Source organism: Phaethon aethereus (genome assembly GCF_964289735.1).
Source record: "Phaethon aethereus genome assembly, chromosome: 1".
NCBI classification, from domain to species: Eukaryota; Metazoa; Chordata; class Aves; order Phaethontiformes; family Phaethontidae; genus Phaethon; species Phaethon aethereus.
The window spans coordinates 104298234-104311748 of NC_138575.1; the positions used below are offsets into that span (position 1 = coordinate 104298234).

At 41.8% G+C, this 13515-nt stretch overlaps 1 protein-coding gene across 1 annotated transcript; it reads right to left on the minus strand.

Annotated features, from left to right (window-relative positions):
* Nucleotides 1-1505: 1505 nt before the first annotated feature.
* Nucleotides 1506-12783, minus strand: CHMP2B (charged multivesicular body protein 2B; the record flags this gene model as incomplete). Its single annotated transcript, XM_082013816.1, has 6 exons — nucleotides 1506-1619; nucleotides 1777-1883; nucleotides 2919-3021; nucleotides 5318-5512; nucleotides 9414-9505; nucleotides 12750-12783. The coding sequence occupies 6 exons, from the start codon at nucleotides 12781-12783 to the stop codon at nucleotides 1506-1508; spliced, it is 645 nt and encodes a 214-aa protein (XP_081869942.1).
* Between the last annotated feature and the right edge of the window lie 732 nt (nucleotides 12784-13515).

The window sequence follows — 13515 nt, forward strand, 5'->3', positions numbered from 1 at the left end:
ATATTCATAGAGGTTATAGTTTTCTGCTACATTTTCTCTAGCAGCAAAGGCTCTTTATGAAGTTTGTGTCCCCCCACCCCCCATTATCCTGGTTTAACTCTTGGGAGGTATTTTGCTTTTCTCTTTTTAAAACCAAGATGACTGACTTTGTTGTTTCTGTTCAATGAACAACCCCACTAAATCAGCACAACTGCAGAGCAAATGATCTCCAGCAGAGTAAGGGCTGAGGAATTTCACAGCACCTGGGAAGTTATACTAACTGGGAACTGCATTCTCAGACTTTGTCATCTATTTAAAATATCAACAGTTCTTATTTCATTAGCCCAATGCATTCCACTTAAAGCTAGAATCATGCCGATGCAGTTCAGAGACCATAGAAAAACCTCCACAGAACCAGAACACTTTTATTACAGTGTTTAGACAAGTAATTATCAGGTATCATCCAAAATTGTTCTCAAAACTAAAATTTAGATTTAGCTTATCAATGTGATCAATTGCATCTTAGTAAACAATACCATTATGCAGAGTTATCTTCCGTTAAGAAATACCATAAAATATATACAAATGTTGTTTCAGGCAAGTGTCCTTTTTGCAAGTACGCAAGTTGCATTTCTGAACTTCAGCACTGAGTCCCATCAAGGTTTCACAAAACACTATGGTGAGACCTCTGTGTACACATCTTAAAAGTTTACTCACCTTTCAAAGACTCATTCTGAAACAAATCACAAAGGTACAAGATTTATATACATAAAGGCACAGCAATTCTCTTGAAACCAGCTATGTTACAGTACAATAGAGTTCAGTAAGTGCCTTTCATGCAACGAAGTTCACTAACAAATTTAAATCCTCTCCCAGTAAAATTAACTGCACAAGGACTGTATCCTTCCCTTTCAGTAAAAAGAATAACCAGCTATTATTTAATCAAGTCAAAGTTAAGTTACTACAGGAACTTGAAAGAAATACATAAAATTCTTTTTCTTTCTGCCTAAGTTTGCCAACTTTCAAGGATATTTCTCATCAAAAGAAAACAGTTTCCAACTAAAAGCAAAGGTGAAATTTCATTTGTGCTAAGATGACAGGCTAAGAATTTTTCTACAGTGATTCTTCTATAAAAACAATATATACTATATAGGTGCTGTCCTAGGAGGCATCACCACCAGCCACAGAATAGCCAATTCTAAAGATAGATCAGGAACGGAGATGGAAGAAAATTTTGAATTCAGAGGTCAGATTCAGATCAGGTATAAATGAATTATCATTAGAACTAATCCGTAGTTAGCCCAGTGCTCAAAAAGACTCCATGCAATGGACACAGCACATGTACTTCTCTGTGTAAATCAATGCAAAATATTCTCCCTTCCTCCTTCCCTCAGTACCAACTTCAAGTTATCATTTCTGAAGCTTTAGAGTTTTCCTAGACATCAGTTGCATTGAAAGAGTATTTGCACTTTTTACATCTGTCTGCAGCTGAATAATTAGAAGGCAGACTGTATATTGCCATCAAGCTAATCAACTCCCAAAGCTTTGAGCTGTCGTTCAATCTCTTCATCTGATATGGTAGTAGCTTTTGATGTTGACGCAGATGGTAAGCCTCTGGCAGCTGATGGAGCTTTGGCCATCTAGAAGATGACAGAAGTTTTCTTCAGTCAAAATAATACAAATTATGACAAGCTGAATACTAGAATAAGACTGTGATATAAAGGCTGCTAGAATAAACTATTTAAAAAGATGGAATGAAGTGGAAGAAGCACATGAACTGGGTAAAAATAGCCATACCTTTCCAGAGATTTCAATTCCTATCTCATCAAGCACTTGGTTAACAATATCTTGGCTTTCTTCCTCTTCATCAGAAGCATCAAAAATATCATCCAGAGTATCATTAACTTAGAAGAAAGAAAAGAAAATCCACACTGCATTAAGCAAAAAGGTTACTGAAATAACCTAGTACCATCTTTCTACCTTCCAAGAACATAGTAGTAATACCACTGTATAAAATATCAACAGAAAGCACCTGTATATGGGAGAGGCTTTCTTACCTCTGTCTCGCAAAGCCTGTGAGCACAGCTAGAGCAACAACAACAGGGTAAGGCATGACCGCTTTTATAAAAATGTTTAGTTTCACCAAAATAGTTCCGTTGCTCTATCTACCCCCACTAGATTTTAACACTTTTTAAAAACATCTTCTACAGTTCCATAAAAATCCCTTTCCTCTTCCTCCTCCAAGTAAGTTGTGAAATTGTTAACTACTCAGCTAATTTCTGAATTGCAACAATACAGTTCACATCTTGCTCGACAATATTGGTTTGAGTCCATGCTACTTACTATAGCCAACGCAGTGGCAGGGATTAGGATAGGAAGGAGACTGTGCTAGCAACACTTGGAAGTTTGCTACTATTTAGTTCACAGTGGACAGATGCAATCGGGAACAAGAAACTTGCCACCCTCCAAGAAGTTGGTGGCTTAAAATAAAAAAAGGAAACAAAACCATCCCATACCACCATGTACATAAAGCTGAGATTATAAATAATGTATAAATTAAGTGTCCAGTCCCAGAAGAAGCAGCACGTGCAGAGCTATCAGCTACAGAAAGGGCAATTCAATTTTTCAAGTCCCCCTACCAGTTACGCCAACAAGGTATTGAACTGGTCTCAACCCCTCTGCCCTTACAGTATGTTCTTTCTAGAAGTATGATGGGTGTCATGCATGAAAATGGGAAGGAATGGATTCTAGATTTAGTATCTAGAGCTACTAAACAGCCTAAGGCTCAGCCCTGCATTGTTTTGTTTGCTCTTCATTTTTGCCATCAATCTCATTAACAGCAGAAATAAAATGTCAAGCATCAGTATTCCTCAACTGGTTCTACCCTTCCAAGAGCACTGTGAGTTGCAGCTAGCTGTTGCCTGCAGTGCAGAACTTACTCATTTCTTCAGTCATTTCCATCTTCATGTTTTCCTTCTGGAAATTCTGCATAGTTTGCAGTGTCTTTTGTGGATCCATTTTCTTATTAACTGCTTGCATTGTCTATTAATATAGAAAAAAACTTTAATCATACAATGAGACATAAGTAAATACTGATACATACATTAATAAGGAATAAGACTTTTCTAATAAAACCCCCTTCAGTTCAAACTTAACTTTCCTTGTCTCTTTACACCTTTTGAGAACTGCAGATACACAACAGATCAAGAATACAGTCTGCACCTAGTAAGAAATATTGCTATCTACTACTCTAATACATATGCTTTTAAATGTATGCCTCTTTCCTGCACCACGACTCTTCTCCTGGCCTTGTATTAGGAAAAATCTGTCTGGTCTAAATGAAAAGAATGGGACAGTATTTCCTAACTTGCAGGCTATACACTTTAAAGAGGTAAATGGCTGCAGGTTTTTTATTCAGTAGGAAACACTTATTTGAACCACCACTAGAGGACAGGCATTAAATTGCAATTGTTTCTTTCTGTTATAATTTAATGGAAAAATTGCTTTTCTCTGAAAAGCAAATATCAAAGTGTTCAGGAAGTACATATTAGCTTAGGGTAAACCTTTGTAATGGGTAGAGATCTTTTTGTGACAGTGTAATAAATTTCACCTGTTTTACTACTAGTATGCAGCACTGCCTTTGCAGGCACTGGTATTTAATATTTTCTTCTTTCCTAAGCAGCAAGCTACTGTATCTCTCATGGGACGCCAAAACCTAAATATAGACAGGAGCAATTCAAACGTAAAGTCTAACCATCTTTGAGAAGATAAAAGAGTTGGTTAATTAAAAGGGATGATATCAAGCTACTACAGCTGCTACTGGCTTCATAGAAGCTCTTCTGCCTTCATGTCCGAGTTTGTTTAAAGTGATAATGTATTATCCTTCTAATGTTACCTGAATTTCAAAGACTGTGTTCACTGTCACATTATTTGAATTTAAAAAGTTGTTCTGGACTTAGAGGGTGTTGGTTCTTTAGAATTCTTTTACAAGAGTTGTAGATGGACATCAAAGATATTTGCTCTAAACTGATATAAAGTTTATATAGAGAAAATAAGGGTCACATGTATGATTAAAAGAAACAGGTCACATATAACTGGACTTTACCATGTCCAAAATTAGTGCCATATATGCTGCGAAGTACATAGAAAATAGTTTGAAATCTTTGCATTCATGTATTTGTCTTGCTTATTGAGGCAACTGATTCCATATATTTTTCACTGCTGCTTGTATGAAATTAAGAATAGTTTATAAGCTTCAAAATGAACAACCAAATACTTCTCTTTAAGCTTCCCGTGTTGATAAGACAAAACAGTCACTTCAAAAGCGACCAAAAGAATTTAACATCATCTTCTCCAATAATGTTACACAAACTAGTCCATAGAATTACCTGCTGTGTTTCAAAAAACCATCATTCTTCTGGATGCTGGTTAATTTATTTTTTTAATATTTTTGGTTTTTCCACTGACTTAACCTTCGTAATTAGTCTAGTGACACTTTGGTTTTGAGGAATTTAATCCAAAATGTCTCATAGATAAAAACAAGTCAACCACGTCATAACTAAAAAGCAAGACCAACTTGTTCATGTGCAACACTGTTGTAGGAATACTGAGTAAGCTGTTTAACTTGATCAGTTGTACAGTCAGATAAGCCCCCCTTTGTGGGTTAATCATGGAGGATAGAAAGTTTGCTACAGAGCCACAACTTTCTATCATTGAATGACAGATATCTGCCACCATACTGCTTCGAAAAGCTGTCTGACAGCAAAGCCTTAGCAGCAATTACTTTCTGCACTAAGTTGCACTGCATTACTGTGTTTAACTGGCACGTATCTGGATTTAACTTGGACTGTGATAAAAGCAAAACCTGTCTATGATGATGTCTTAATTTTGTTTCCTACACCTCAAGCTGAACAATCCTCCTTGCCAAAAGCAAACTCCCTATTTATCAATTCATGGAAGTATGGGAAAGTTCTCAACGAACTCAAATAACTGAGATTCTTCAGACTCTTTTATGAGATGAGATTTGTGAGAAAACTTAATGCAATACTGTTTCCTTAGAGCATAGAGAGTGAGAATGACAGGGAACTCCAGATTAGATTTCCTTAGGAATTTAAGAGCCAAAGCAATAACCTACTTTTTGCACAAGCCATAAAGCTACTGTGACACACTGCCTTGATTTCATAATATGAATCAAATTACATTTTCCTACTGTATCCTCAACACCATTTGGGTTATTAAGCAATAAGTTTTATCCCTTCGATTATTTTATACAAAATAACACAACTTTTGCAACCATATGCTGCATTTTCATGTAAAAGAATGTCTTGTAACACCTTACTTTTGCCGTAGTTGACATAGCTCCTGCCATCTTCATCTGAGAGTTCATGACCTTTGTCTGAGTAGACATAGAAGTGACTTTAGAGCTAACAGCATATGTTCGATTTTTCTGCTTCCGCAGTTGTACAAGCTGTTTTGCTAGCACTTTGCAGGCTTCTTTGTTACCAGTCTTAGCCATTTTCTTTATTTCCAGTTCCTGTTAAAAAAGGTATAAGATGAATTCTACAGAATTTTCATTCAAACAAAGACAATAATTAAGCCTTACACTAATAATTAAATTCAGAAAGTTAAAAAAAAAAAATCAAGAGGAAGTTAAGAGATTTGAAGTTATATAAAGCCTTCTTTGTTTTCTACCGAGGCTATTTAGTAGAATAAATGCAATGCTGTTATGATTTGACCAGAAAGAAAAAAAAACACAACAAAACTCAATTATAGTATGGTAGCACACAGCTCCCCAAAAGGCTTCAACTTCTGCATAACGACACATTCACTTATATGTGCACATTCAACTGCATAGTTAGAGAGGGAGTAATACTTCAAAAAAACCCCAAAAGTGAAGAAATTATTACAGCCAGCCAGCTACTAGTACCAGGACTCTAGCCCTCTTTGATTTCTTGCATTCACAGGCAATCAAGCCACAGCGCTCATGGAAGAAACAGGGAGTTTATAGGTTCTTTTTAACACTTTATAGGCCTCGAAAGAATCTCTTAACTTTTTGGGGGGAAGAAGTAGGTAAAGTTAGACGAGCAATAATTACATGTTGTTTGCCCATGTAATTTAACTGGATTTAGTTTAGCACATAATAAAAGCAGTATTATTTGTCTACAATAACATGTACTTAAACCTTAAGACAAACACTTCTAGTTTAGAAATAGCAAGCTATTTAGCATCAAGGTACCAGGAAAAAGTTCATCAGAAATAATCTTGTCAGCTGGGATTTTTCAAACTATGCCTTCTGATTTGTGACTTGCTAGTGTAAACTTTTCAACTACTTATTCCTTTTCAGCCTTTTTAAGGAGGGCTTGCCATAGCATCTCAGTTGTTTGTATATGTCCAATTGTACATATTGATTTTTACCATTAAGCAGCCTTTAAAAGACCAGCTTTCTCCTGTGATTCTTCAGAATATATCTGCTACAGGAATAGAGTTACTTCACTTTATGTGTGCTGGTAGTCCAGAAAACTGCGCTTATAAGCAGATACGTTGCTCTGAAAAGGTAAATACTGGTCATGAAGATATGCAAAACAGTCATGTTTAAAAGCAAGTGTAAACTGACCCACTGCATCAGCTTTACTACTAGGAAAGATCACAGTTAAGATTACTATAGAGATGGCATTGGCACAAGATCTTCTCTTCTCTGTAAATCCATAATTTCTGAAAGGCTTTGTCATACATGGCTTAATATCCAGATGGAGACTGGTGACAAGTGTACCCCTCGGGGGTCTGTACTGGGACCAGTACTCTTTAGTATCTTTGTCAATGACACAGGCAGTGGGGTCAAGTGCACCCTCAGCAAGTTTGCAGATGCCACCAAGCTGAGTGGTGCTGTTGACACGCCTGAGGGACGGGATGCAATCCAGAGGCACCTGGACAAGCTCAAGGAATGGGCCTGTGTGAAGCTCATGAGGTTCAACATGGCCAATTGTAGGGTCCTGCACCTGAGTATGTGTATACTGAGATACCCAGTATCAATACAGGCTGGGGGATGAAGGGGTCGAGCGCAGCCCTGCCGAGAAGGACTTGGGGGTACTGGGGGATGAAAAGCTGGACATGAGCCGGCAACGCGCACTTGCAGCCCAGAAGGCCAACCAAATCCTGGGCTGCATCAAAAGCAGCGTGGCCAGCGGGTCGAGGGAGGTGATTCTGCCCCCCTACTCCACTCTGGTGACACCCCACCTGGAGTCCTGCACCCAGCTCTGGAGCCCTCAGCACAGGAAAGACACAGACCTGTTGGAGTGGGTCCAGAGGAGGGTCACAAAAATGGTCAGAGGGATGAAACAGCTCTCCTGTGAGGACAGGCTGAGACAGTTGGGGTTGTTCAGCCTGGAGAAGAGAAGGCTCTGAGGAGACCTTACTGCAGCCATCCAGTACTTCAAGGAGGCTTGTAAGAAAGGTGGGGACAGACTTTTCAGCAGGGCCTGTTGCGATAGGACAGGGGTAACAGTTTTAAACTAGTAGAGGGTAGACATAAGGAAGAAATGTTTCACAATGAGGGTGGTGAAACCCTGGCACAGGTTGCCCAGAAAGGTGGCAGGTGCCTCATCTCTGGAAACATTCAAGGTCAGTTTGGACGGGGCTCTGAGCAACCCGATCTAGTTGAAGATGTTCCTGCTCACTGCAGAGGGGTTGGACTAGATGACCTTCAAAGGTCCCTTCCAACCCAAACTATTTTATGATTCTGTGATAAATACTACTTTTAATCCAAGAAGGTACGGATCAAATAAGGAGCATGAAACTGTTCAAACATGAGAGGCCTGAAATATATGTAAAGTTGTCCTTTTTATAAGTAGCGAGTTCATAGAGACCACAAAAACAAATTTCTGTTGTGTGCCCAGAACATTATATCCTTTTTTCATAACTCAGGTATTGTGAAGGATAGGAGGGATTAGTTTGCATGCTAGCAAACACTACTTTGCACCTAGTTTTATAAGCAAACATTTGAAAATAAGGATTTTCTCACTGAGATGAAATACCTAAGTAGCATTTATAACCTGATTTTCAAAGTGAAATACAAACCTACACCAACCATTGCTAAATCACTGCAGATATCAAACCCTATATATAGATGACTTTATTCTTAATTAAGAAGAATTTGGGTAAAGAGCTGCAATACATTATTTGCTTTTGAGAGTTTTGGGGCAGTTATGTTCTTCTGGGAAAAGAAAAATAATCAAAACTCATGTACTCATATGAGATTACTGAACTGGAACGGAACTGTCTGCACAGTTTTAGGTATTTTTATACATAGAATTAAATATAACTAAGTTTTCTCAGAGTAGTACCTCATTGTTAAGGAAAAGAAAGTCTTTCTGAAGAAAGTACATAACAAAATGTTCTCAGATTCACTGGCAAGCCCTTGGTCCTTTTTCACCTGATCTTACTCTGAAAATTAATATTTATTGTCCATTGGTTCTTTCATCTTAACAGCAAATTTTAACTTTTTCAAAGACATATTTCACTCTCCTTTCTTCTTCTCTTCAGAAATCCAACATTTCCAAAACAATTTAGTGTGGTAAGTATTCAAAACTTCAACCTGGGTATTCATTAAAATTAAGGTTATTTCCAGAGTCAGAATATTTCATTCTGAAAAAATGCTTTATCTACGAGTAACCTATCATATCTTACATGTTCAAGGCTTACAGAAACAATTTCTCTGACCTCTTTTAGTTTATTATTCCCAGCTCTTGGTATTCATGTGACCTGCTGCCATGAAACACCACCTCGGTAACTACTGAAACAGAGGCTGGATTTGCACAGCTTTTCCCACAGTCTGAGCATGTCTTCATGCATCAAACCCCACCATCTGTCACATCCATTTATCCAATTATAATGCCATACAGGTGCAGCATCCATTCACTGAACACTTGATAGCTCACACTAAGTTTTAAATAGATCTTAATTTAGGCAGATAGTTTTCCTATTATTAGCTAGTCTTAGGGAAGTTCTATGTGAATGGAAATAACAACTCTATGGGGTATTTATGACACTCCCACTGGAGAGTCATGGTAACATATGATGGCACTGACACTTCTTTTAGTTTTTCCACAAGACCTCTGATTTACAAGTCTGTTGTTAGAAGAAACCTTCCGAAAGATAGAGAATACTAAAAGTGGAAGGGAAAAATGAATGTGTGCGTTTAATCTAAACACATTGTTTCAGGCTTCTCCTATGTTAAAGATTGAGAATCACTTTCAGATAGTAATTTTTTTCTGACACGATTTTAATAACTGAAAAGTAAAAAAGCGGAAGACAACTTTTTTAGTGTTCAATTATTATACATCAAGTTATATCTTTACCACTCCACAAGTTTTCTGTTATATTGGGGGGAGGATGTGTTTGATTTTAAAGAGTAAAATAAAGTTCCCTGCTCTACTTACCAGTTGTTTTTCCTGTTTTTCAAGTGCTGCTCTATCTCTGGTTATAGCCCTCTGTGTACCTCTTAACTCTCGATTTTGCTCCTTTATTATATCTGGAAAGAAAATATTTATAGCTGGGAAAACATTTCAATACTACATAAACAACTCGTCTGCTGAGCACTCTGCAAACATGCAGTATGTTTGACAGCTTCCCTTTGTTCAGAATGAACTGTCAGCTATCAGAAGAATTGTCAGCATTTCAAATAAATGAAATATTAGCAAAACACAATTATGTTTCATGATTATGTTTCAGCAGCATAGGCCGTATCCAGTAAGAAAAAGGCTATTTTACCTAGTATGTTTCTTTGTACCATAGCAAGAGCCTTAAGCCACACAATAAGACACTTTTCTGAAAGTTTCAACTCTTAACTCAGCAATAACCTATTCACTGTGAGCCTACGCCTTTTCAACAAGTCAGGCTTACCTGCAACAGCTGAAGAAACCTTATATATGAGATCTCAGAGCAGGTAAGGAGTTCAAGTCCATTAAAACAGTGAAGATACTCCTAGATGCAAGTCCTGGATCCTGCTCTTCTCTGTCCTTATTCTGGTTTGATGGACATGATTCTCCTCCACAAATGTACCACATCTCTACAAGCCAACTTCAAGTCAGACTATAAAGCAGTAGCATTCAAACTTTTTCAATTCGCAGTTGCCTAGAAATATTTAGGTATGGAAGTGGAGGCCTTTATAGCAAATTTAAGTTTCCTGACAACTGACATAGCCAGCAGAAGCTTGAACGATGTTTGTCAGGTGAAATGTATCATCCTTCATAGGAGTTTTGTCCACTGCACTACTTTAAAATTATTTACTGGTAACACCCATTTATTAAAGCAAGTATTATTTACAATATATAGGCATCAATGTTGCTAGTTGCAATTAAGTTTTGTTAGAATTTACAGCACGTGCTTAGGTGTGATTCACCTGGGCAAAGGTAGAGACATCTGCATCTGACTCGGCATCCTCTGACCTTTATAGAGGAAAGAATTTAGTACTTTTAGGAAGAGATTCATCTACTCCTAACAGATGTGATACTCCTAACCCACCCAGAGTTTATCTAATGTCATGTAAAAAGAGTAGACTGTCACATTAACTTTGTTTAGAGCTTGCACTTGTAATCCACAGAAGTAACATCATGGCAGGGCACTGCTGTTGTACTTACAAAGTTTGAAGCACATGAAAAATCAATACAAACGGGCAGAGTTACTAACAGTAATAAAGGCATGAGGGATAAATTCTAGAAACTGCAACCACCCTTTTCATTTTTTTAAGGCTTGTGACAATTTTTCTACAGAGAGAAGCATTCACGTTCTTCATTTCCACAATCAGAAATACTGTAAAACATCCATTGCTGCAATTATTTCAATCCTAATAGGTTTGAATCCGAAACACCCCAAACCTTCAGTGGAATTTTAAAGAGGACATATACACTACCCTCTCACACCGATTTTTTTTTGTCAAATACATATTCCAAACAAACCCTGTGAAAAAGACTTGTTTTTACAGTGCTACTACTGCTCAGAGAACTATGCAAAAAGCAACTTCAGGAGATGTAGACTTTTAACTAGACAATAACAAAGAGCTGAAAGATGACATAGAATATAATACTGCATTCTTCACACCGGCAAAGCAGCAGTGAAAATTATTCTGAAAACAATGCTACAGTCAAGTAATTTTGAAGGTAGACAAACATATATTACTTGCACAGCTGCACTGCTGAAAATTAAAGAAAAAGCTTAATACCTATGCACAAGACTATCTTTTCTAGCTACGCACATGACTATCTTGTCAAGCTACAACAACTATTAAAAAAAATTCCCTTCATGTAGAAAGCTTGAGAAGTAGGAACTTCAAGACAATAAGAAACAAGAACTGTACTTAAGTCAGGAGACAATAAGGGTGAGCATGATGCTTCTTTCTGTTGTTTCTGATCTCGCGTAGTGGCTCAAACTAAGGATAGCAGTAAACCAAACCAAAACCAACAGCTATCTGCAGTTACAGGCCCTTTCATTTGTTTTTGCAAGTGAAGGCCAAGATAAGAACTCAGTTCTTGTTTCTCTGTGACAACTGGCACAAATTCCTAGCTTTATTCCAGCAGACAGAAGACGACGGGGTGTTCCTGAGACAGCCTTTTGCTGATAGCCACTCCCGTGTGTCACGCCATCGCCTCGCACACCAGGGTGAGGAAGGAAGCACCTCCATTCCTTAAAACAGGTAGGACAAGAGACACCCAGCAGGGCTTGACCTGGCTCCTACAATCCACCTTGGTCAGGGAAGCTTAGTGCCATCTCTCCCTTCCTCCCCTCTCAGGTGTTGCACCAAAAATGGGAAGAGACAAGTGGGAAACATACGCATTCTCCCTTGGTGACATACAATTGGTTGCGGCACAGCGTCATTTTTGGCGAGCCGTTTTCGAACAAGGACCCATCTGATTTGACACAAGGCAGGCAACATGCCAGACAGACACCTCTGGGGCTCGCCAACCCCCAGCCAGCCTCTGCCCCACAGCCACGCCTGGGGCACACCGATTTGGAGGGCTGACCGCCACCCGCAAGGACTGCTGTCAGTGTCAGGTAAGCGATCTTTTCTGGTTTTACTTTGGAGGTCGTTATTTCTGAATAAGTTTAAGCGTTTTGTTGACAGACTGACTACAAAAACATCAAGACCGACTTGTTTCAAGACCCCCGTCGGCAGCCAAGGCCGGCAGGCGGTGGCGGCTCGTCGGCTGCTCTCTGCGCAGCCGGGCCGCGGCTCCCAGAGCCTGCGGCCATGCTCGGCCGCGGAAAGCTGGCTCCCGCGGACCAGCCGCGCTCGCCTCCCTGTTCGTTCCCGGCTCCAGCAACTCTTCGCCGGCTTGTTTTGCTCCCTCGCTGCCAACGAGAGACGTTGTTCTTCCTCCTCCCTCACCCCACCGACCGGGATCACCAGGGCCAGGCTCCCACCCCATCTCGCCCCGGGTGGCCGCCCCCACAGGGCCCGATGCCCCGGGAAGCCACCGCCCCGCGGCCCCAGGGGGCCGGCCCTGTCCCAGGACTCTCCCCGCCGCCTCGCTCGGCCCCAGCGCCGCCGGTGAGTCACCTCGTGCGGGCTGCGGCCTCCTTCGTTCCCTACGAGCTCCCGCTCTGCCGGGACAGAGGGCCCGAGGCCGCCCCGCAGGCACCGCCGCCATCCCTGGGTTCCCGCTGCCCCCGGCCAGCTCCGCGCCCCGGACCGTACCGGGGCTGGGAGCAGCCCCCTTTCCCCCGGGCTGCCAGAGGAGGAACGGGGCCCGGCGCTGGCGACCCCACTCTCCACTCACCATCCACAGTCTTCTTCTTGAAAAGCGAGGCCATGGCAGCAGCCAGACACGAAGCCGCCAAAGCCCCGCGCCGCCTCAGCGGGCTCCTGCCGCCTCCCGGGTGACCAGGAAGCGGCCGCGCCGCGCAGACCCGCCCGCCTCCGCCTCCCCGCCGGCGAGGGGCGGGGCCGGGCCGAGCGGGGCGGAGCGCCGTGCTGGCCCCGCCTACGCCACGCCCGCGGCAGCGGGGTCACTTCTCCACCCCGGGCCGGGCCGGGGCAGCGGCTGTTCCCTGTCGGGTTTCTCTCTGCGCGTGGGGTGGGTCACCCCGAGACGCGAGAGAGGCGCTCCGGGATCGTCCCGGGCGCGGGGGGGGGGGCGGGCACGGAAGCCTGGGGCTCGGCTCGGCTCGGCTCGGCTCGGGGCGGGGCGGGGGCGTGGGCGTGGGGAAGCCCCCCCGGTGGTGGCGGGCCGGGCTGGACCATCGTTGCCTCCCGCGCCGTGGTTTAGGTTTCCTTCGTGCATATCTAATTATTAAAATAAATTACCTTCAGCAATGTAGTGCTCTTCGGGCTCGGTTCCCGCGCCGCCTCCGCCCGCGCAACTTCGCGCGTGGGCAGCTGGAGGGATTTGGTCTCAAATCGCAAATAGACACGCGTGGGCTCAGTTTCCGCCTGTGTTGCGTGGATCGCGGGGCTATAGCACACGCGTGTTGCCGAATGAGGTGTCCGTGTCGAGAGCAGCGCTCCGGCAGCCTTTGCAAGTACAGCGTGGGCTGGTTGGGTTT